The sequence below is a fragment of the Schistocerca cancellata genome, chromosome 2 (genome assembly GCF_023864275.1).
Source record: "Schistocerca cancellata isolate TAMUIC-IGC-003103 chromosome 2, iqSchCanc2.1, whole genome shotgun sequence".
In the NCBI taxonomy this organism is placed as follows: Eukaryota; Metazoa; Arthropoda; class Insecta; order Orthoptera; family Acrididae; genus Schistocerca; species Schistocerca cancellata.
In genome coordinates this window covers 605,910,856-605,936,906 of record NC_064627.1, presented here as the reverse complement: position 1 = coordinate 605,936,906, position 26,051 = coordinate 605,910,856, and the positions used below count along the sequence as shown (strand labels likewise).

The 26,051-nt window shown below is 41.5% G+C and overlaps 1 protein-coding gene across 2 annotated transcripts in view; it reads left to right on the top strand.

The window, feature by feature from the left end:
* LOC126162259 (toll-like receptor 2 type-2) overlaps window positions 1–24,630 on the top strand; it is a 209,952-nt gene extending 185,322 nt beyond the window's left edge. For both annotated transcript variants that reach the window (XM_049918650.1, XM_049918651.1), the window contains 2 exons: window positions 20,404–20,593; window positions 24,224–24,630. In XM_049918650.1, the coding sequence (XP_049774607.1) occupies window positions 20,404–20,593; window positions 24,224–24,505 (472 nt within the window). In that variant the 3' untranslated portion in view covers window positions 24,506–24,630. The remainder of the gene's footprint in view (window positions 1–20,403; window positions 20,594–24,223) is intronic.
* The last annotated feature ends 1,421 nt before the right edge of the window (window positions 24,631–26,051 follow it).

Here is a 26,051-nt window from a genome sequence, read left to right as displayed (position 1 = left end):
GGACAGATTCAACATACAGGAAAGTCAAAATTACTTTCAGTGACATTAAAAGCAAGTCTGATAACATTAAGAGTGCAATGGGAATTCCACTGTTAAATGCAAAGGAGAGAGCGGATAGGTGGGAAGAATACATTGAAAGACTCTATGAGGGGGAAGATATGCCTGATGTGATAGAAGAAGAAACAGGAGTCGGTTTAGAAGAGATAGGGGATCCAGTATTAGAATCAGAATTTGAAAGAGCTTTGGAGGACTTAAGATCAAATAAGGCAGAAGGAATGGATAACATTCCATCAGAATTTCTAAAATCATTGGGGGAAGTGGCAACAAAACGGACTATTCACATTGGTGTGTAGAATGTATGAGTCTGGTGACATACCATCTGACTTTCGGAAAAGCATCATCCTCACAATTCCATAGATGGCAAGAGCTGAGAAGTGCGAGAATTATGGCTCAATCAGCTTAACAGTTCATGCATCCGAGTTACTTACAAGAATAATATACAGAAGAATGGTAAAGAAAATTGAGGATGCACTAGATAACAATCAGTTTGACTTTAGGAAAGTAAAGGCACAAGAGAGGCAATTCTGACATAATGGAGGCAATTCTGACATAATGGAAGCAAGACTAAAGAAAAATCAAGACACATTCATAGGATTTGTCAACCTGGAAAAAGCATTCAGCAATGTTAAAATGGTGCAAGATGTTTGAAATTCTGAAAAATGTAGGGGTAAGATATAGGGAGAGACGGGTCATATACAATATGTACAACAGCCAAGAGGGAATAATAAGAGTGGACGACCAAGAACAAAGTGCTCATATTAAGAAGGGTGTAAGACAAGGATGTAGCCTTTCACCCCTACTGCTCAATCTGTACATCGAGGAAGCAATGATGCAATTAAAATTCAAAGTGTAAGGATATCAATGACTCAGTTCACTGGTGACATTGCTATCCTGAGTGAAAGTGAAGAAGAATTACATGATCTTCTGAATGGTATGAACAGTCTAATGAGTATAGAGCATGAATTAAGAATAAATTGAAGAAAGACAAAGGTAATGATAATAGTAGAAATGAGAACAGTGAGAAACTTAACATCAGGATTGATGGTCATGAAGTAGATGAAGTTAAGGAACTCTTCTACCTAGGCAGTAAAATAACCAATGATGGATGGAGCAAGTAGGACACCAAAAGCAGACTAGCAATGGTAAAAAGGGCATTGCTGGCCAAGAGAAGTCTACTGATATCAAATATCGGCCTTAATTTGAGGAAGACATTTCTGAGAATGTACGTCTGGAGTACAGCATGAATGGTAGTGAAACATGGACTGTGGGAAAACTGGAACAGAAGAGAATCAAAGCATTTGAGATGTGGTGCTACAGACAAATGTTGAAAATCAGGTGGATTGATAAGGTAAGGAATGAGGAGGTTCTGCGCAGAGTCGGAGAGGAAAGGAATATGTGGAAAAAACTGATAAGGAGAAGGGACAGTATGATAGGACATCTTAAGACATGAATCAATGACTTCCATTGTAATAACACGGTTCACGTTTACGTAGCACTTCACTTAGCATAGACCGGAACTGAGTCCTAGGCAGGCCCGATGTTGACTGACTGGGCACGGCCCATGTTGCCTGAGTTGTTGTTGTTGTTATGCTGGCAGAGGTCGCGTCTGAATTCTCGCATGCCCTCTGGTTGACGGGACTCTACTTGCGGCAACTACCGTCTGTGACGCACCGTGCTGATGTGCGTCTCCCGCGATATTTATGGTGGCTACTGCACTCCTCTTCCTTCGGGGGGTGAAGCCACTGTGATCCACTGCGTCGGAAGGTGGAGCGTCGTGCAGGAGTGACAACCTCCACGTCCATCGGAAGGGGATCTGCCAACCCTCGAGCCGGAACCTTCGAATACGGCTGGAAGTGACCCACACGAAGAGGCCCCCGTCGTCCCACCACCGGAACCCGGGACAGAATGGGAGACAGGCCATCGAACTCTGGATCCTGGTCCACCCCGGGAGGGGCAAGACCCAGTGGTGGGGACGATGGGGAAGGGACGACCGCAGGTGAACCAGCCTGCTGAACAACCGGGCCAGCGAGGGGGGCAGGCTCTTGCTGGGGCATCGCTAATGATGACGATGCCAGTGCTGGAGCGACCGGAGGCTGCCAAGGCGGAGAGCCATCGCGGTGCGGCGGAATCACAGGGGGGAGGGGTGGTAGCATCCCCTGAGAAACCAACACAGGTGCTGGCAATGGGGAAGCCGGTGCCCGAGGGGTCAGAAGGTGGAGGCCAAACATGGACGAAGCTGATTTTGGTGACGACATACCTCCCGATCCCCCATCTGCAAGGTATAGAGCCGGCGGCCATTTTGGCGTAGGACCACCACTGGTATCCAACGTGGATTGCGACCAAACCCACGTGCCCGGACCGACGTACCTGGTGGAAAGCTGGGTACTCTGTTTTGCGAAGACTGGTGAGGACCGGGCCGAAGGAGATGCAGCAGAGTCCTAGGTTGGCGCCCGTGAAGGAGCTCTGCGGGGCTGCGTTCTCCCATAGGTGTGGTCCGGTATGCCGTCAGGAAAAACGTCAATGCCTCCTCCGCAGGAAATTCGTGCACATGCTTTTTCAGCTGTGTCTTAAACGTGCGCACCCTGCGCTCGGCTTCCCCATTCGATTGTGGAAGAAAGGGGGGAGAGCAAAAATGCTGAATACCGAAGCGCCTACAAAAATCCTGGAAGGTCTGCGACATAAACTGAGGTCCATTGTCTGAGACCAGGGTGACTGGCAGACCTTCCACAGAAAAGATTTTTGCTAGTGCCTGGATAACAACCTCTGAAGTGGTTGAGGAGCAGTGAACCACATATGGAAATCAGGAATAAGCATCAATGACAATGAACCAAAAGCCATTGAGAAACGGGCCCGCAAAATCAATGTGAACAGGTTCCCATGCCTGGGTTGCAGGCAGCCAGGAAGAGAACGCTGACCTGGGAGATGCCTATTGGCTCACACACTGGGAACAGGCGGCCACCAAGTGCTCAATTTCTCTGTCAATACCGGGCCAGTACACATGTCGGCGAGCCAAGGTTTTAGTACGGGAAACACCCCAGTGCCCCTCATGTAATAACGTGAGGACTTCCTGTTGCAAACTTGCAGGAACAACCACGCAAGGAGCTGTATCATCGGCAGCCAGAAGGAGAACACCTTCCAAGATGGAGAGGCGGTCTCGTAGAACAAAATAATTACGAAGAGGGTCCGAGGCCCGGCCTGGAGGTCGGGATGACCAACCCTGCTGAATGAGGCGAACCACTCGCTGGAGAACCGGGTCAGCTGCCGTTTCCTTGGCAACTCTAGAACTAGTGATCGGGAAGCCATCAACCGCTTGGTGGGACGCCACATCCAAATGAAAACACATAATCTCCTCTCAATCGAACTTAGGATCCGGGCCCACCGGAAGACGGGAAAGAGCGTCTGCGTTGGCATGCTGTCCGGTAGGGCGAAAATGAATGTCATAATGGTACTTAGAAAGGAACAAGGCCCAGCGCTGTAGTCTGTGGGCCGCCCTATCCGGAATCTGAGAGGCGGGGCCAAATAACGATACTAATGGCTTATGGTCAGTGATTAACTGAAACTTCGTGCCATACAAGAAAGGGTGAAACTTGGTAACAGCGTAGACAATGGCCAAAGCCTCTTTTTCCACCTGGGAGTAATGGGCCTGTGCGGGACTAAGAGTTTTAGACGCAAACGCCAGTGGCTGCTCGGAACCATCTGAGTTGCAATGGGCCAGGACCGCCCCTACCCCATACTGCGAAGCATCCGTAGCCAGGACCAATGGCTTATGGGGGTCAAAAGTAGCCAAACACGGCGCTGACGTGAGGAGGCCTTTCAACGAGGTGAACACTCGCTCGCATGCAGGCGACCAATCAAAAGGAACACCTTTGTGCAGAAGGCAGTACAGGGGGCGGGTGATGGTGGAAGCCCTGGGAATGAACTGGTGGTAATATGCAATCTTGCCTAAAAAAGCTTGTAACTCCTTCAGCGAAGCGGGCCGCGGAAGGTTGATGATACCTTGGACCAAACTTCCTAGCGGCTGGACGCTGTGCCGAGAGATTGTGTAGCCCACTTACTCAATGGACGGTTGGAAGAAGTTTGACTTACGCAGGTTGCAACACAAGCCCACGGACCTGAATTTGAGAAAGAGGGTGCGAAGGTTGTGCAAGTGTTCCTTCGTGCTGCGGCCCGTGACAATTATGTCGTCCAGGTAATTAATACAATGAGGGATTGTTGGCGTGACATGCTCAAGATAACGCTGGAATATCGCCGGGGCACTGGAGATTCCGAAGGCCAACCGCTGGTATTGGTAAAGGCCAAACGGAGTGTTGACAACTGCCAGCTGTTGGGAGTCCTCATCAAGAGGTATCTGATGATAAGCCTCCGAAAGATCGATTTTCGAAAAATATTGGCCTCCTGCGATGGCGGAGAACAATTCATCAGCACAGGGCAAAGGATAGGTGTCCACCACCAATTGGGAATTAATGGTGGTCTTGAAATCGCCACAAAGACGTAACTTTCCTGAGGGTTCCCTGACAATAACGAGGGGCGAAGCCCACTCACTAGAAGAAATGGGAAGAACGACCCCTAGGGCTGTCAGCCGGTCTAGCTCTTCTTTTACCTGAGGGCGGAGAGCCAAGGGGATCTGCCTCGCGCGCAGAAAATGCGGGCGAGCCGACGCCTTCAACGTTAAGTGAGCTTCAAAGTCTGAAACACGCCCCAGGCCCTCCTCAAAGATATCCGGAAAGTCAGAGATCAAAGATTCTAATAATTGATAGGGAACGTCTTCGGAGACCAACTGTATGGTGTCAGTGATAGAAAACCCAAAAGCTTGAAAGGCATCCAAGCCAAAAAGGTTAGCGGAGCTCGCATCACTGACAACAATAAAAGTAATAGGCCGAGTGACTGATTTGTAAGTCACGTCGGTAGTGAATTGACCCAGTAGGGGAATGAACTGTTGACCATAACCGCGTAGACGCCGGTAAACTGGCGCTAATGGGGGCGACCCAAGGTCGGAGTAAGTTTGTGCATTCAACAAAGAAACCACTGCGCCCGTATCTACTTGCAGTTGTAATCGGCGTGACTGGACCAATACCTCGATAAAGAGTTTGTGGGCCGATGCGTCGGGAGCCTGACCCGATGAAACTTCCTGAATGTCAACGTCCATGTCCTCTGTTACTGCTTCCTTCAATTCTTTTGAGGCTGAGCGGAAACCTTTAGCAATGTGTCCTTTTTTATTACATTTGTGGCAAACGGCCCAACACTGGGGGCACTCCGACTGATCGTGATGTATATTGCACGACGCACAGGACGGTAACAGGGGCCGGCGGCCGGAACTCTGTTTATGCGCCGTGCGGGAGCAGCCGTAACGGCCAGATTGTATGGCTAGCACGTCGTCCACCCCGGGTGCAGTGGACGCGGCCGCGCCGCCTTGAACCGCCACGACGTCGCACCACGCTTCCAACTGTGAGAGACTTCATACGATTGAGCAATGGGCAGGACTTCCTCGAGGGAAAGGTCTTCTAACTGTAGGGCCCGTTGCCGGACCTCCCTATCAGGGGCCAAACGAACAATGACGTAGTGCACCATAACGTGGCCATACGACTCTCGCACCTGCTCCGTGACAAAATGACACTTGCAACTAAGACCATGCAGGGTAGCGGCCCACGCCTGGTAAGACTGATGGGGCTGTTTCTTGCATTGATAGAACTCGACCCTAGCCACCACAACATGCATGCGGCGGCAATAATATGAAGACAATAATGAACACAATGCATCAAAAGACAAGGACGAGTGTTCCTGCAACAGTGCTAGCTGCCGCAAAACTTGATACAGCGAGGGAGATATCCAAGACAAGAAAAGAGCACGACATACCTCCACATCGGCAACATGAAACACCTGGAAATGCTGCCGAAGGCGATGTTCATACGCGTCCCAATCCTCCACCGTCTCGTCATATGGGGGAAAGGGAGGAGGGAACGGCACTGGAGCAGACGGCGTGGAGAGCAATACCGGAAGCACCTGTTTCATGGTGGCCATGATCTCCGTCTGCTGCTCAACCAAAACCCGCACTAAATCCTCCATGCCGCGGATAAGCCGCGAAACTGGAACAACGACGCAACACACGAAAAAACGACCCTACTTGTCGCCAATTGTGTAATAACACGGTTCACATTTACGTAGCACTTCACTTAGCATAGACCAGGACTGAGTCCTAGGCAGGCCCGATGTTGACTGAATGGGCACGGCCCGTGCTGAATGAGTTGTTGTTGTTGTTACGCCGGCAGAGGTCGCGTCCGAATTCTCGCGTGCCCTCTGGTGGACGGGACTCTACTTGCGGCAACTACCGTCCGTGACACGCCGTGCCAATGTGCACCTCCCGCAATATTTCTGGTGGCTACTGCATCCATGGTACTAGAGGGAGCTGTAGGGGACATGAACTATAGAGGAAAACAGAGATTGGAATACATGCAGAAAATAATTGAGGATATAGGTTGCAAGTGCTACTCTGAGATGAAGAGGTTGGCACACGTGAGGAATCCATGGTGGGCCACATCAAACCAGTCAGAAGACTGTAGCACAGGATTATTTGTTGTTAAGAGGACAGGTGTGTTTTCACAATTGTGTACTATTCGAGTTGTCTCATGCACTAATTGCTCAAAAGGAATTCCAGAGAATGTATTTAGCACAATTTCAGATGATGTTTTATGCCTATTTCTGGATTTAAACATGTAGTTTTGCCAACATATCAAGGCTAAATTGAAGACACCACCAACTATAATTGTATGAGTCAATTACTGTTTGAAGTCAGACTCGAGTTTTCTTTGAACCTTTCAGCAATTGTATCATCAGAGTTGGGAGGTCAGTAAAAGGCTCCAATTGTTATTATATTTCAGTTGCCGGGAATGGCCTCTACCCATACAAACCCACAACAACTATCTACTTCAATTTTTCTATAAGGTAAACTACTTCCAACAGCAACAAACATGCCACCGACAGCTGTTTTTAGCCTCTCCTTTCTAAATACTGTTATGTCTTTCAAAATAACTTTGGCTGAACTTGTCTCCAGCCTTAGCCAGTTTTGAGTGCCTATAATGGTTTGAGCATCAGTGCTCCCTATTGCCATTTGGTGCTCTTGTACTTACCTGACACAGCTGCAACAATTTTCAACTGTTAGACCAATGGGTCCTAGATCTACATTTTTGCTGTGTTGCACCTGCAACCTTTGAGACTGAAGCCCTTTTTGTGTTTCCCCAAGACAGTCTAACCAAAAACGAAAAACTGTCCAGTCCACACCACATAGCCCCTGCCACATGTGTAGCTGCCCCCTGTATGTAATGGACTCCTGACCTATTTAGCGGAACCTGAAATCCCAGCACCCTATTGAGCAAGTCAAGGAATCTGCAGCCTACACAGTTGCAGAAGTATCTGAGCCTCTGATTCAGACCCTCCACTTGGCTCTGTACCATAAGTCCATAATCAGCCCTGCTTTCATATCGCAAACTTCAGATAACTGCTCGAAACTACAGAGAATCTCTTCCAATCCAAAGCAACACACATCATTGGTATCAACATGAGCCACCACCCGCAGCTGGCTGCACCCTGTGCTCTTTGTAGCATCCAGAAGGACCTGTTACATGTCTGGGGTAGTGGTTCTTCATAAATCTACACCAATACTTACTATATATATGATAAATACTAACAAAGAGATAGAGAGGCTGGCCAGTACTTACCTCAGCTCAGTACAGCCGATAGATACACATAAAACAGAACCGAAAATTTACATTCCTAGCTTTTGGAACAAATGTTCCTTCATCAGGGAGGAGAGAGGGGAAAGAAAGGGAAGAAGGGAAAGGAGATTCAGTTACTCACAACCCAGGCTATGAAGCAACAGGGAAAGGAAAATAGGGAGGGTAGCAAGGATGGAGGCATGGTTGTCAGAGGATCTCCTTTCCCTTCTTCCCTTTCTTTCCCCTCTCTCCTCCCTGATGAAGGAACATTTGTTCTGAAAGCTAGGAATGTAAATTTTCGGTTCTGTTTTATGTGTATCTATCGGCTGTACTGAGCTGAGGTAAGTACTGGCCAGCCCCTCTATCTCTTTGTTAGTATTTGTTTCACATCTTTATATGAGATTTTCCATTAATCATTTATATATATGATAATGTAGCTTCTCGTCTGCTACTGGGAATACTCCTACAACTGTTTTTAATCTCTACTTCCTCTCTTTTAATAATTATGAGATACAAAACCTTTACTTAATGGCTCTTTAATTACTCCATTTCACATTAAAAGACATAATATATTAATACCTATCACGAGCCATCCATTTAAATAAATATTTTATGCACTTTTATTGAAGGTAATATGAGTCCTATAGACTACTTTTGCTCCTTATTTGTTAAATAAATTATTAGCACTCGACACTCTCTTGCTAGTGGCAACACTAATTCTATCCACCACAGCCCAACAAGTTGCCTGGTTATACTATATCATGATATATTAGCACATCACAGTTTCCTTTAGGGATGGGGATTAGCTCCCTTCCTTTACCCACCTGTTTATTTTACATTGTTAACATTTAATTTCAGATCAAAATACAAATGATACTCTTGTTTATCATATGAAAAAAAGTTACTATCCGTGTCAGTATGTTGAACATTTGTTACCCTAGATTACTTGAATAATCTTTCAGTTTTACCTGTGAAAACAGCTTGTAATTACAACAATGTTGCACAAGTAAAAGAATGGTTTCCATGAAGAAACATATGAATCTGGACAGAGGGAAGATAGAATCGGTACTCCTGTTGGAGAAAAATGAAATGAAAAGTAAGAAAAAGTAAGTTAGGCTGAAGAAATAAAGAAGACAAATACCGATACCCACCACACACCTCCCACCACAACGTATCCTTCTTGATGGGTTCTTCACTGAGACACCAAAGGATAAAGTGTGATCAGCTCACCCTACAGAATGAACTTGTCTTGTCTTCACCTGCACAGGCCTTAAAATTGATCCTAACTACCTAAATACACGCCTTTGAGTAGCCAATAGAGATTGGGTAATAACATGTTAGTAGAAACTAATTTTTAGACATCAGTTTGTAAGTTGATAGTTCCTCATTATATTACCATTGACCAATGTATGCACTTGGTCATATGTATGTCTGCATTTAATGACTTATAGTACATACTTAACAACTGATATTACATAACATCCCCAACAAAAAACATACAAAACTCAATCATTACAAGAGAAGGAAAAAAGGTAGAAAATCATATGTACAAAACATACAACAGCACATATTTTTTACTAAAATAAAGCATGTAATTTGTTAAGACAACAGGATAGTTGAGGAGATAGTAATTGCTTCATAAAAAACTAAATATGATGGAACAAAGCAATTAATTCATGCTGTCAACAGATGTCGCTCCACCAAATTTGCAAATGAGCACAAATTTGTATCAGTATCTTATTATTGTTTAACTTCATTTTGTTTAAGATAAATTTTTTGTCATTTCTCTTACTAGTGATGCTGCAAGCTCATGTACAGAATGTCTTACACATCCCTAAAATAAATCTTCAACACTCATAATATCTACTTAGTGTTGAATTTTAACAAAGTGAATACTAGGTTTAATACTGGGCAATGCCATAGCACTTGTGAAAAAATTTTCCAACTTCAATCTTATGCTTTGTTGCTGAACCAGCAATTACATTTAGCACTATACTTTCTGCTACAGCAGACAAAAACAGATCTACATGTAATAACATTTCTTAAGTTACATAAATACATAAATTTACATTCAAATTACCCTCATTGACAGACCAATGAACAGATAAGAATTTTAAGGCTAACTTCACATCATGTAAATAATTAAAGTAACTATCATTGTATAACTTTATGTAAATAATTTTGAGATAAATAAATGTCCTTTTTCCAGGTCTGTGACTGGTAACATGAAGCACATCACATCCATAATGATCTTCATGCCCTCAAAATCATTTATAAATTGAAGACATTGAGTCTGAACATGAGTCCATAATCATATTTTGGCACTTTATTTTACTGGTCCATCTTGATCACACAAATTTTACACTTCACTATTACCAGTTTTGGCTACTGCCATCTTCAGATCATAAAATATTCTGAAGTAGTATCAATGTCAAACTAAACATGTAGGTACATAGTAAGTGCTCTTCATTTATAATAGACTCCTCCATAGTCAGGAGAACAGACACATCTCAAGTCTTTATATTTTATTTTTATGTTAATAAGTACACTTTTTCCTAATAAATGGTGTGCATCTATGTAACTCAGAATGTGTGAAACAGTACAGATTTTACTACTAACAAACTTTCCTCCTTTAAGTGATGATAATTGACATAATACACAACGTAGACAGCATTCATTGCTTCATACCACACTCAGATATTCATTATGGTTCATATACTTATTACTATAATGTTTAAAACATAAACACAGCTTAGGGCCACTACCTGTATTTACCTAGTCTGTAGGTATACTGATTTCAAAGCTCAGATCATCATCGTCCTATTATTTATATCTTAAATATTTTTCCAAGCTAAATTTTCAATCATATTCACTATATTTTCTTTAGTCACTGGGACATTTAAATTCACCTTTAATGCCATGTCATATTGGTACAATGTCTTAAACTTATTTTGCAATTTGGAACTCTAAACTACAGCTTCCTGTTGTAAATGTTTAAAAATAAACATAACTTAAGTGGTATCACCCCAAACCTTGGGTAACACTTCCTTAAATTGCTTCAAAATTGTGACTGGATAACAGAAACATCTGGTCTTACCACTATTGAACACTGCCTTCCCCAATTACCTTCATACTCCAAACCCACTACCTTATTCCTTATACACCTTACTAACCCACTACTACTTCACCTTTGAAGGAAAGGTATGCAAACAAATCAGCAGCACAGCCATGGGCACCCACATGGCACCCACCTATGGCAGCCTTTTTAAGGGCCATCTATGGGAAACCTACCTAGCCTCACAAAACACCAAGCCCTTGGTCTGGTTCAGGCTTATTAATGATATCTTCATGTTCTAGACTCAGGGCCAAGACACCGTACCTTCATTCCTTCACAACCTTAACACCTCTGCCATCCCTGTCACATGGTCCTCCTCAATACAATGTGCCACCTTCATAGATGTGACCTCCTCCTCCTCTGATGGCTCCATCTACACACTTTTAAACCCACCAACCACCAACAGTACCCGCATTTTGACAGCTGTTATCCCTTTCGCACCAAAAAATCTTACCCATACATCCTGGCCACCTGGGGATAGTACATCTGGGGTGACAAAAACTCCCTCACTCAGTATGCTGACAGGCTCACCAAGGCCTTTACAGACAGACACTATCCCCCACACCTAGTCTGCAAACAGCTCTCCCATGCCATTTCCCCTTGCACTCCCACTCCTCCCAACATCCCGAAGTACTGTCCACAAAGGAGTGTCCCCTTTACCACCCAGTACCAACCTGGAATGGAACAACTGCACCACATCCTTTGCCATGACATTGGTTACCTTTCAGTATGCCTTGAAATGAGGGACATCCTACTCAAGATAACTTCCCTGGCTGTCGCCAGCCCAACCTCCACAATTAGTCTATCCCTATGCCACTCCCAATTCCAGCCCCTTGCTGCAAGGATCATATCCCTGTGGAAAACCCAGGTGCAAAACCTGCCCAATCCACCCACCTAGCGTGTCCTATTCCAGTACTGTCACAGGTTTATCCTATCCCATCAGGGGCCAGGCCACCTGCGAAAGCAGTCATGACATTTGCCAGCTCTGCTGCAATCATTTTTTATATTGGTATGACTACCAACCAGCTTTCAACCAAGATGAATGGCCACCACCAAATTGTGGCAAAGTAGACCACCCCATGGCACAACATGCAGCTAAACATCACACACTTGATTTCAATGGATGCTTCACTACCCAAGCCATCTGGATTCTTCCCTCCACCACCAGCTTTTCTAAACTGCACAGATAGGAGTTAATCCTTACAACACATTCTCTGCTCCATAATTATCCTGGCCTCGGCCTACAGTAACATACTGTCATCACAGCATCCACCCAACAGTTTCCATCCCCCTCTGTCCTATCATCTCCTTCCCATTCTCATCCCCCACCCTGTTTATTTGCAGCCCTTCCATGCTCCTCTCCCTTTTTGCTCCTTTTTTCCCCACCTCCCTGTCCTACAGCCTCTTGAAACTGTGCCTGTTGGCAGTCTAGTCCCTACATACTCCACAGACAGGTTTCATCTCTCTCCCCACCCATATGGTACTATCCCTTCCCCTCTCCTCCAGATTGCTGCTTGCATCCCACATGATAGTTGCATTCCGGCCCTAAATGCTGGAGTTGGCGGTTTCCAATTAATTGGCTGGCATTCTGGCCCGAGATGCTGGAGTTGGCAGTCATGTGCCTCAGATGTGGTTGCTTGTGTGTTTTAATAGTACTTGTCTCTCTTTTACTGATGAAGGCTGTGACTGAAAGCTTTATGCAAGTGTCTTGTAATTGTGCCTGTCTGCAACTTAATGTGTCTTCTTGATGGTAAGTAGGAATCTACCTTTTCCTACATTGTTGACATTCCTGCCTGGAACTTCCATTGTCTGGTTTGAACTTTAGAAATTCCTTCCAGTGTTTTACAATGTCACCCAAAAAAAATAGGTTTAGTGGTAGTAGATCCAAGACTCTTGTATTTTTGGTTCAGCTAGTTTCTGTAAGTGCTCCTCAAGCCAGTCATAGCATTTGGAACATTCTCTTAATATTCTATTAATATATGAGATGTCATTCTCTATCACAAAACTAAATAATATGATGTTTACTATTGTCAAGCCAAAATAGTCAAAACGTTAAATAACTGAGACAACAGATATGGTCAGACATGTTTTTTTTTTTATTGTGTGAATGGGAAAGGAGCCTGGTCTTAAGAGAGCTTAACTCTGATAGTAATAAAAATTTAGCAAAATGTTAAAGGTTGTAAAAGGATGATAATTAGTTAAGTAAGTTATTTTACATGACATCTTTAATTTTACTGGCAGGATATGTTACACTTCTTTTTCTCAAGCCAATAAAAGATGTTCATGTAAAAATGTTGTTTGTATAGTCTGTAAGTAGAGAACTTCCCACTGCGCATGCACCCATGGTGAAAGAAGTGTGAGCACAGGACCCTGGCAAAGTGGGACAGCAGTCAAGTGTCCCCCCTGCTGTGGTGGTGTCACTTCTACTTTGACATCACAGCTTGGCAGTGTTTAGAAAGGCAGAGAATAAGAGGTGCTGCCGGCAATGACAACACCCAGAAAAGACAGAGGCTTAAGAGAGATGTCATTCTATTCTGATCTGAGAATCTATTGTTCTGTTCTAAGAATCTCTTCAGATATGTTGTTTTTAATAAGAGATCTGTTCACCCAACATTACAATTGTTACATGTTGTTGTTGTTATGGTCTTCAGTCCTGAGACTGGTTTGATGCAGCTCTCCATGCTACTCTATCCTGTGCAAGCTTCATCATCTCCCAGTACCTACTGCAACCTACATCCTTCTGAATCTGCTTAGTGTATTCATCTCTTGGTCTCCCCCTACGATTTTTACCCTCCATGCTGCCCTCCAATACTAAATTGGTGATCCCTTGATGCCTCAGAACATGTCCTACCAACCGATCCCTTCTTCTGGTCAAGTTGTGCCACAAACTTCTCTTCTCCCCAATCCTATTCAATACTTCCTCATTAGTTATGTGATCTACCCATCTAATCTTCAGCATTCTTCTGTAGCACCACATTTCAAAAGCTTCTGTTCTCTTCTTGTCCAAACTATTTACCATCCATGTTTCACTTCCATACATGGCTACACTCCATACAAATACTTTCAGAAATGACTTCCTGACACTTAAATCTATACTCGATGTTAACAAATTTCTCTTCTTCAGAAACGCTCTACTTCGACCATCATCAGTTATATTGCTCCCCAAATAGCAAAACTCCTTTACTACTTTAAGTGTCTCATTTCCTAATCTAATACCCTCAACATCACCCGACTTAATTCGACTACATTCCATTATCCTCGTTTTGCTTTTGTTGATGTTCATCTTATATCCTCCCTTCAAGACACCATCCATTCCATTCAACTGCTCTTCCAAGTCCTTTGCTGTCTCTGACAGAATTACAATGTCATCGGCGAACCTCAACGTTTTTATTTCTTCTCCATGGATTTTAATACCTACTCCGAATTTTTCTTTTGTTTCCTTTACTGCTTGCTCAATATACAGATTGAATAACATCGGGGAGAGGCTACAACCCTGTCTTACTCCCTTCTTAACCACTGCTTCCCTTTCATGTCCCTCGACTCTTATAACTGCAATCTGGTTTCTGTACAAATTGTAAATAGCCTTTCGCTCCCTGTATTTTACCCCTGCCACCTTTAGAATTTGAAAGAGAGTATTCCAGTCAACATTATCAAAAGCTTTCTCTAAGTCTACAAATGCTAGAAACATAGGTTTGCCTTTCCTTAATCTTTCTTCTAAGATAAGTCGTAAGGTCAGTATTGCCTCATGTGTTCCAACATTTCTACGGAATCCAAACTGATCTTCCCCGAGGTTGGATTCTACCAGTTTTTCCATTCATCTGTAAAGAATTCGTGTTAGTATTTTGCAGCTGTGGCTTATTAAACTGATTGTTCGGTAATTTTCACATCTGTCAACACCTGCTTTCTTTGGGATTGGAATTATTATATTCTTCTTGAAGTCTGATGGTATTTCGCCTGTTTCATACATCTTGCTCACCAGATGGTAGAGTTTTGTCAGGACTGGCTCTCCCAAGGCCGTCAGTAGTTCCAATGGAATGTTGTCTACTCCGAGGGCCTTGTTTCGACTCAGGTCTTTCAGTGATCTGTCAAACTCTTCACGCAGTATCGTATCTCCCATTTCATCTTCATCTACATCCTCTTCCATTTCCATAATATTGTCCTCAAGTTCATCGCCCTTGTATAGACCCTCTATATACTCCTTCCACCTTTCTGCTTTCCCTTCTTTGCTTAGAACTGGGTTTCCATCTGAGCTCTTGATGTTCATACAAGTGGTTCTCTTATCTCCAAAGGTCTCTTTAATTTTCCTGTAGGCAGTATCTATCTTACCCCTAGTGAGATAAGCCTCTACATCCTTACATTTGTCCTCTAGCCATCCCTGCTTAGCCATTTTGCACTTCCTGTCGATCTCATTTTTGAGACGTTTGTATTCCTTTTTGCCTGCTTCACTTACTGCATTTTTATATTTTCTCCTTTCATCAATTAAATTCAATATTTCTTCTGTTACCCAAGGATTTCTACTAGCCCTCGTCTTTTTACCAACTTGATCCTCTGCTGCCTTCACTACTTCATCCCTCAAAGCTACCCATTCTTCTTCTACTGTATTTCTTTCCCCCATTCCTGTCAATTGTTCCCTTATGCTCACCCTGAAACTCTGTACAACCTCTGGTTCTTTCAGTTTATCCAGGTCCCATCTCCTTAAATTCCCACCTTTTTGCAGTTTCTTCAGTTTTAATCTACAGGTCATTACCAATAGATTGTGGTCAGAGTCCACATCTGCCCCTGGAAATGTCTTACAATTTAAAACTTGGTTCCTAAATCTCTGTCTTACCATTATATAATCTATCTGATACCTTTTAGTATCTCCAGGGTTCTTCCATGTATACAACCTTCTATCATGATTCTTAAACCAAGTGTTAGCTATGATTAAGTTGTGCTCTGTGCAAAATTCTACCAGGCGGCTCCCTCTTTCATTTCTTAGCCCCAATCCATATTCACCTACTACGTTTCCTTCTCTCCCTTTTCCTACACTCGAATTCCAGTCACCCATGACTATTAAATTTTCGTCTCCCTTCACTATCTGAATAATTTCTTTTATTTCATCATACATTTCTTCAATTTCTTCATCATCTGCAGAGCTAGTTGGCATATAAACTTGTACTACTGTAGTAGGAGTGGGCTTCATATCTATCTTGGCCACAATAATGCGTTCACTATGCTGTTTGTAGTAGCTTACCCGCACTCCTATTTTTCTATTCATTATTAAACCTACTCCTGCATTACCCCTATTTGACTTTGTGTTTATAACCCTGTAGTCACCTGACCAGAAGTCTTGTTCCTCCTGCCACCGAACTTCACTAATTCCCACTATATCTAACTTTAACCTATCCATTTCCCTTTTTAAATTTTCTAACCTACCTGCCCGATTAAGGGATCTGACACTCCACGCTCCGATCCGTAGAACGCCAGTTTTCTTTCTCCTGATAACGACATCCTCTTGAGTACTTCCCGCCCGGAGATCCGAATGGGGGGCTATTTTACCTCCGGAATATTTTACCCAAGAGGACGCCATCATCATTTAATCATACAGTAAAGCTGCATGCCCTCGGGAAAAATTACGGCCGTAGTTTCCCCTTGCTTTCAGCCGTTCGCAGTACCAGCACAGCAAGGCCATTTTGGTTATTGTTACAAGGCCAGATCAGTCAATCATCCAGACTGTTGCCCTTGCAACTACTGAAAAGGCTGCTGCCCCTCTTCAGGAACCACATGTTTGTCTGGCCTCTCAACAGATACCCCTCCGTTGTGGTTGTACCTACGGTACGGCTATCTGTATCGCTGAGGCACGCAAGTCTCCCCACCAACGGCAAGGTCCATGGTTCATGGGGGGGGGGGGGGGGGGGGGGGGGGGAATTGTTACATAGGAGCAATAAAATATAGATGTATTTAAAGAGTGGTTATGTCATTTAGCATCTTGAATACTACAAGGCTTTCTTCCAGCCCTTGACCCTCAGCAAAAGATGGCAAACTTGTATGGCATGAATTGATGGCACTGCATAGCAGGTCAACTGCTTAAAAAAACTTTAAGTAAGGTGAGTATACAAGAAAATAGTTAAGGTAAAAGCTATCACTGACAGCATCAAGATTACAGATCACTTGGAAAGTAAATCATCTTCATGGCTCAATCCAGCAACTAGCATTAGGTTGTTACACTCCAACAGATAGATGCCAATCCTATGGATAAAACTGAGAGAAAGGTGACAGTTCTTCTCAATGAGTCAGAGTTGCCATGTTACATACATCAAGTGGCATAAAATGAAGTACAGTGCCAGTGCAATTTTAAGAGTCGAGGGGCATGAAAGGGAAGCAGTGGTTGGGAAGGGAGTGAGACATGATTGTAGCCTATCCATGATATTATTCAGTCTGTGTGTTGAGCAAACAGTAAAGGAAACAAAAGAAAAATTCGGAGTAGGAATTAAAATCCATGGGGAAGAAATAAAAACTTTGAGGTTTGCTGATGACATTGTAATTCTGTCAGAGATAGCAAATGACCTGGAAGAGCAGTTGAACAGAATGGACAGTGTCTTGAAAGGAAGATATAAGATAAACATCAACAAAAGCAAAACGAGGATAATGGAATGTAGTTTTGGGAGCAAAATAACTGATGATGGTCAGAGTAGAGAGGATATAAAATGTAGACTGGCAATGGCAAAGAAAGCATTTCTGAAGAAGAGAAATTTATTAACATCAAATATAGATTTACGTGTCAGGAAGTCATTTCTGAAAGTATCTGTATGGAGTGTAGCCATGTGTGGAAGTGAAAAATGAAAGATAAATAGTTTGGACAAGAAGAGAATAGAAGCTTTCGAAATGTGGTGCTACAGGAGAATGCTGAAGATTAGATGGGTAGATCATATAAATAATGAGGAGGTATTGAATGGAATTGGAGAGAAGAGAAATTTGTGGCACAACTTGACTAGAAGAAGGAATCAGTTGGTAGGACACGTTCTAAGGCACCAACAGATCGCCAATTTAGAATTGAACGGAAGTGTGGAGAGTAAAAGTTGTAGAGGGAGAGCAAGAGATGAATACACTAAGCAGATTCAGAAGGATGTAGGTTGCACTAGTGGCTCAGAGATGAAGAGGCTTGCACAGCACAGAGTAGCATGGAGAGCTGCATCAAACCAGTCTCTGGACTGAAGACCACAAGACAACAACAACATATATCATTTACAGTCTAAGTATGAGGTGAAGACAAATATTCTGTAGAATTCTTCTGTATTTTCAGATGGTTGATTTGATCTGTAGGTTGGTCTTGCCACCACTTAAGGAGTTTAAATTCAATATCCAGTTCTTGACAATTTTTTTAGCTTTCTGAAGATGATTCTGAACTCTCTCAAGGTGTTATCAAGGTGCAATCAGAACACAGCTGTTAATTTATTTAGGTGGTTATGAATTGTCTTTACGTTCATATTTACTTATAATGATTGGTTGCACATGGGTTTGAGTTTGACAAAATAGGCAGCAATCACTAAGAGCATCACAATATATGCTGGGCTTGTTGCAGTAGTGTAGAGATGTATCCTTTGATTTACATTTTCAGGCTTGATGCATTGTGCAAAAGTTCTTCTAGAGCTTTCATAACAGTAATAAGCTTCTCAGAAAATTTTCTGATACTCTTGTACTTTGCTGTCCACTATTTCACAGAAGGGAGGAACGTATGGGATTTTATGTTGCCGCAGTGTACTTGCAAAAAAAAAAAAAATGTACCATGTTCAGTGTTGTACCACCAGCATTTCTCAATTCAGTTCATTGATGACATTTAATATATGGCTTGCACAGTGGAAGACTAGGGCTGTGGGATATTTGTCTCTAATAATGTTTTAGACCAGCCATTGCAGCACAGCTGTTGTATCCTTGACCAACAAGTTTGTTTAAATTGAAGTTACTATCTTCTAAAAACTTAATAATAGTCCCTGAAATGTATGTGATTGCAATATTTCTTGGCATATTCCTCTGATGAATTCTTCTTGGGTTATCAGCCAAGTGGTTGTGTTGTCTTGTCACAACGTTTCAATGAGTTTTGTACCCATCATCTTTTTTGCCAGAAGATGATGGATACGAAACTCATTGAAACATTGTGATAAGACAACGCCACCACTCGGCTGATACCCCGAGAAGAATTAATCAGTCCCTGAAATGGCTTTTGCTTTCAACTCTTGGAGTTACCTTGAGCATAACACAGATATCAATCTCCAATTGCTAATTGTTGTGTATCACTTATGTCAGTATTCTCATCAGCAGAACTGAAAAAATAGAATTGTGCTTTGCCTACTCTATTATTTTGTTTCTTAGAACACCACTAGAAGTTTCAATCAGTTCAATTTGAATTTGATGAGTATGTACTGGAGGTTTTACCTCCCACCTCTAAGTGATTTTTCAAAATTTCATTTCCAGAGTCAGCTTGAAACAGCAGTATATCTGTGAAAACAGAATCATCATTGACTTTTCCAAGAAGTGAAAAATCATGCTGTGTGCAAAATAAAAATATTGATACAACTGAGTGAAGATTCACACTCTTTTCTTCAACTTCCTTGTGATATACTGTATTTAAGCATTCATGGACACTCAGTCCCTTTTTGTCTGTGACGTGTTCAAATGTTTTTGAAGAATACAACTCATCATGATGCCATTTACTTTTTGCTTGAGATTATGCAGCTTAATGAAACTTTTAAAATTTAAGGCAAGGAGAAATGATGAACTGTCCTTGTAGATCCCACTGTTCTGGAGGTCTAAACAAAACACATATTGAACACAGAGGTCCTTTAGCTATAGCTGAGTAGTTCTACTATGGGTAGGTTGTAAGCCACTCAGATTGAAATATTTACCATCAAGGCTTAAATCATTTTTTAAATTGTGTTCTAAGTGTTCAAGGATTTATTAACAATTTCAAATGTAGATCATCATTAACTTGATAATTAGAGTCCAAACACAACCCAATATCTAATAATGCATTAGTTGCACTACTGCTATTTAAACAGAACAATGCATCTTGTAGTATATCTTTACTGGTGCCTGTAAGCAAAAGAAGATATTTTGTCTGCTAATGTATGTATGGTTACACTATAAAATTTGACTAGTGAGTGTTCACCAGAAATTAATGAATATTCTCAATTTATTAGTGAGAAGCATGTAAAGTAAACCCTATTTCATTATTTTACAGAATGCAATCTGCGTAACTCACCATTCCCCAATCACACTTTTTAAATCAAATGTAACTGTCACAACTTATTCCATTTAGTTTTCTTACCTTGTAACGAACAGTCATTGCTCCATCACCACTCACCTTTCTGTCAATAAGAATTTAAGTAATGCAGTGATTTAAAATGAATTTGTTAAGTCTTTTACTGAACTCAGATTACAGTTCACATTTAGTTATTACATTTTTGCTACCATATGTTATAACTCTAAACATATATTTGTATATATGTCATAGTTTATATTTTGTTTTCTTGCTATCCACAGTGGAAAGGACAGAAACTGGGTTATCAAAAAGTTAGTGCCTCAACTAGAGAATGGACCAGAAAAATATATGTTATGTCTTCATGAAAGAGACTTTATACTAGGTTCAGTGATTTCAAGAAATATAGCAAGCTTTATGCAACAAAGCAAGAACACGATCATAATCCTTACAACTAATTTTGTAAATAGCCAAGTAAGTTGCAAATACTGCATTATTCAAATTATCTTTGAATTCTCTCTCTCTCTCTCTCTCTCTCTCTCTCTCTCTCCATCCCTCCCTCCCCTCCCCCTCTCCCTCTACCTCTCATGCCTCTTTTCTCACCTGCTCTTTCCCACCTCCTCTTATCACAGTGACTTTACAAGAATGTTGTATATCTGTGTATATTAAAACAATATTATGAAAGGAAAGTTGTCACTCACCATGTAGCGGAGATGCTGAGTCGCAGATTGGCACAACAAGAAGACTGTAACAAATAAGCTTTTGGCCAGCAAGGCCTTCATCAAAAATAGAAAATAGACAACAAACACACACACATTCATGCAAATACAACTCACACGCATGACTGCAGTCTCTGGCAACTGAAGTCACACTGGCAGTGTGGCTTCAGTTGCCAGAGACTGCAGTTATGTGTGTGTGAGAGTTGCGTTTGCGTGTGTGTGTGTGTGTGTGTGTGTGGGCATGCTGCATGTGTGTGTCTGTTGTCTATTTTCGATGAAGGCTTTGCTGGCCAAAAGCTTGTTGGTGACAGTCTTTTGTTGTGCCTATCTGCGACTCACCATCTCCACTACATGGTGAGTGGCAACTTTCCTTTCATAATATTGTTAAATTCCATCCTGGATATTCCACTGTGTACATTAAAAGAACATTAAAGAATTTTCCAGGTAGTGTACTGAAAAAAAATTGATGAATATAATTTCTGCCATTACTTCCATAAATGATGACATTGAGATATGTGACTGATGCATTCTGCACTAAACACTACAATGGGACAGCATAAATGTTCAGTATGTGCTTTTCTAGTTACAGCAGAACAAGAATTTTTTGTGTAAAGGAGACAGCATAATTGTGAGCTGTGGATGTAGATGTTATGTTATACGTACATTAGGTTAAATCAGAGATCCGAGACAGGTATAAAAACCATATTTATGGGATATCTGATGCAGTACGATTGGATCACTGGCTGCTTGTCAGATAAGTTTAGTGTGACATTCTGGACAGAAACTAATAATGAATATTATGAGATACATTTCAAGAAAGCATGATGGTGTTCATGTTGCTCCTAATTTACAGACATGAATACAAGATTTCCCACTTGTTTACAGATGTTGTAATCATTTACAGATAGATGATACATCATGAAAACAGTTGTAACAGTAAGGAGGATTCGCAGGAGACCAGTATGTGACACAGAAACTGATAATTCCCTCTCTATTCATTCGTAAACAACAAGTGATGTAGATAAGTAGACAAAAATTCCCTACAAACTACAAATGTGACCTTATTTACAAATACGTATTAATATTAGTACATTAGTATGAATGTTCAGAGATACTCAATAAGAAATGAGCACACGACAAGTGAAAAATTCAGATGCTGGGCTGTAGTTTTTAGGAAACTCTGGATTGATGTACCATCCCTTTCAATAAAGTAGCGTTTAAGATGATTATATAATCGGTCTTCAAATACTGCTCCTCTGTTTGTGATTAATATTAGAATGGATTTTTTTTTTTTAATGAAAGAAGAACTGCACATTTTCTAAAAACATTTGCTTGCCTGTGGGATTGTGTTGTACAAATGTTAATCATAACATAAAATGAGGAAATTCTTTTCAAGTTTCAGGAATTTACAGTCTCAGATGTTTCATACAATATCTACATATAGGGAAGTGAAATATGATTCATGAAATTTGCATGTGTCTTTGGAATGATTCTGGCTATTCAAATTTCCCACCCAACACAATGTCAATTTTATCTGCTACCCTTGCTTAATGTGGTACAGTAGACAGCTACATTCTACTGTATAGTGTTATTAAAGTTCTGATAAACTAAACGGCAAAGTCACTGCCCAGTCTGTGACAGAGTGTAACACCATTCATGCTAGTGAGTTAAGAAATACAATCTCAGAAAAGAACAGCTTTGGCCATACCTGTAATGCAAGTGTCATCAGTTTGCAACCATCCAGTTTTTCAATCACAATTTATCAATTGCAGAATATGCTGTCCAGTCTGAATCAATTATGACTAATTATACACCTATTCAACCTCTGTCTTTGCTGTGCCTAATATGACTTAGTTAACATATTTAGTCAAAATGATTGTGTATCCAGCAAATATCATACTAAAAGAGGAGAATGAAAATTGTGAACACATGCACATAATTTTTTTCTTTCCTAGAAAACTGTGCATTAAAGTAATTGTATGTATGATATGTGAATATCATATACTCCACAAAAGAGTAGAATAAATTCATCTGGAAGTCTTAGTGTCATTCAGTTTAATAATTATGATTCATCAGTTTGTCACATTTAAGCCTATTGAAATATTTTGATATTTTATTGCAGAGATCAAGTTTCTGATATTCTTGATGATAATTTTGGTTCCCCAGACATATTCTTTGTATTTGTTCCATATTCTGTAAAGTCTCCAGTAATGATTTGTAATATGATTTTATTTTGTGTGCTTACTAATAATGGGAGCAACAGTATAATTCTGCTAGAAATGAGAAATTATCTGCTTAAAGTAGGCCTACATAATAGTTAAACTGACATTACATAAACATAGCTGACACTACTGCTCTTCAGTTGACTGCAGACATGAGAATTAACAAAAGATAATAATCAAAATTGTCTTCCTTTGCAAAACAAAGTAAACTGTCGAAGAAAATGGGGCAATGTAGCACTGTCACTGAGGTGTACTGGTCAATAGAAATACAGTAGGGAAAGATTATACTATGTCAAGCTTTATTCATATTATCTCAGCGGGTTGCTATGGGTTTCAGGAGCTTTGATGACCTACCTGCTTAGCCCCATTTCCTCGATCCCTTTCTTCCATGTTAATACGAAAAGGAGTTTCTTGAAACTTCCTGGCAGATTAAAACTGTGTGCTGGACCGAGACTCGATCTCGGGACCTTTGCCTTTCGCGGGCAAGTGCTCTACCGACTGAGCTACCCAAGCACGACTCACGCCCTGTCCTCACAGCTTTACATCGGCCAGTACCTCGTCTCCTACCTTCCAAACTTTACAGAAGCTCTCCTGTGAACGCTGCAGAACTAGCACTCCTGAAAGAAAGGATATTGCGGAGACATGGCTTAGCCACAGCCTGGGGGATGTTTCTAGAATGAATTTTCACTCTACAGCGGAGTGTGCACTGATATGAAACTTCCTGGCAGATTAAAACTGTGTGCCGGACTGAGACTCCGCAATATCCTTTCTTTCAGGAGTGCTAGTTCTGCAGGGTTCGCAGGAGAGCTTCTGTAAAGTTTGGAAGGTAGGAGACGAGGTACTGGCCGATGTAAAGCTGTGAGGACGGGGCGTGAGTCGTGCTTGGGTAGTTCACTCGGTAGACCACTTGCCCGCGAAAGGCAAAGGTCCCGAGTTCGAGCCTCGGTCTGGCACACAGTTTTAATCTGCCAGGAAGTTTCATATCAGCGCACATTCCGCTGTAGAGTGAAAATTCATTCTAAGAAGTTTCTTGTTCCAAAAGTTAGTGTCTGTGTAACTTTTATGTTTGTTTTTGTCTGCTGCCACCTAGTGATCAATAGTTCTTAATATCAGTATAATATATAGTTATTCTAATCATTATAATTGTTTCACTATTTTTTCAGTGGTGCCAATGGGAACTTGAAATGGCCAACCATAAAGTGTTTGCTGAGGACCGTGAATTCTTGATTTTCATTGAACTAGAGCGGCTTGAACGACAGAAGTTGCCAAGACACCTACGTTACCTAATGGATACTCGAACTTACCTAGAATGGCCAGTTCCTGAAGACATGAGTAGTGAAACAGAAATTAATCTGTGGAAGAGACTTCGAAAATCTTTGGGTCCAAGTATTGCTCAGATTAAAGCTGGACACAACCTGCACCATGATGCAGAATCAATTTCCTGATTAAGAAGAACATGTGTAATGCTTGAAAATGATTATGTTCCTCTCAATTTTACAAAGTGTATAGCTTCTTTCTTTGTACAAAACTTCCAGTTTTTTCTACTCTTTTGTCTACATGCAACATTTGCTTTTAACACTCTCTGTACCAGGCCTATTTTATGCACCCGTCCCTAGAAACCGGGCAATTTTACCAATATTAAAAAAATTACTGCATCAAATCTACTGTTTGGATTGTGGCAAATTTGGTACCATCTTGAAGCTGCACATTTCTACTTTAATTCTGAGTGAAAGAAACTACTTTACAATGCACAGCTTTAAGGTACAGTTATAGAAATCACTTAGATGTTTTAAGAATTTAGAAAAAGTCATACGAATAAGGGAATACAATTGTGATTTATTTTTAACCAAAATTGTGGCACTACATTACATGTTTCTGATAGTATACAGTATTACATATAAATTTCACACAGAATCATATTGTTTTTTAGTGTGGAAAATTTTAAAGCAAGGTTCCAGGCAGAGTGCAACGCCACACTGTTCACATTCGTATCGTGTCTCTTTGCGAGAAGCCTTGCCACTCTGTTTCTTGCTCCTGGAACTGCACACGTGACACACACGAGCAGCATACTTCTTAGTAGTTGCAGGTATGTGCTGCAAAAAATGTCTCTTTGTTAGCCGACCTACAGTTCCTTCATTTCTTGGAATGAATTCAAGTGTGTCGTCTTCAACAAGCTGAACTGCAAGCACTGTTATAAAGTCTGTTATTGTAATTTTCTTCCTGTGCACTGCATTGTACAGCCAAAATGCATTTGATACTCCCATAAGCAGCAAATGGAAATATAATTTTCGCCACCATTTCACAGTTCTGTGCTGGAACGGATTGTACTGCAGGCGTTGGTCTCCAATATCCACTCCAATTTTATTGAGGTTGTAATCAAGTACCTGAAGTGGTTTCAATACTACAGACCCATTTCTCTTAGTATGCGTACCAAATGTTGCTTGATGCCTTGTAGACAATGTATACACATCTCTCTTATCTTTCCACTTCATTGCCAATACATTATCTTTACGCCGAAAAGACATTTCGCCCTTTTTCAGCTTAGCAGATACTAAATCTTTAGGCAATCCTTTCCTGGATTTGTTCACAGTACCAACAGCTCCAGTGCCTTTCTCTGCCAGTTGCTGAAATAGCTCTGGACTGGAATAAAATCGATCTAAATACACAGTGTGGCCTTTATTCAGCAAGCTGCTGTCAGACAACAATCGCAAAATAACCGCAGACGAAGAATTGTCAACAATATGCTTACCAGCATAAACTTCAAAATTTACAACATAGCCACTACTGGCTTCAGCAACAGCATATACTTTCAGTCCATACTTATGAGGCTTATTTTGCATGTAAACACGGAAACTCACACGACCTCGAAATGGGCAAATTCCTTCATCAATTGTCACTTTTTCTGAGGGACGATATGCCTGGATACATCGCTCCTTCAAATTATTATAATATGGCAAAACTTTGTAAAGTGGATGAAATCCATCTTCGCCT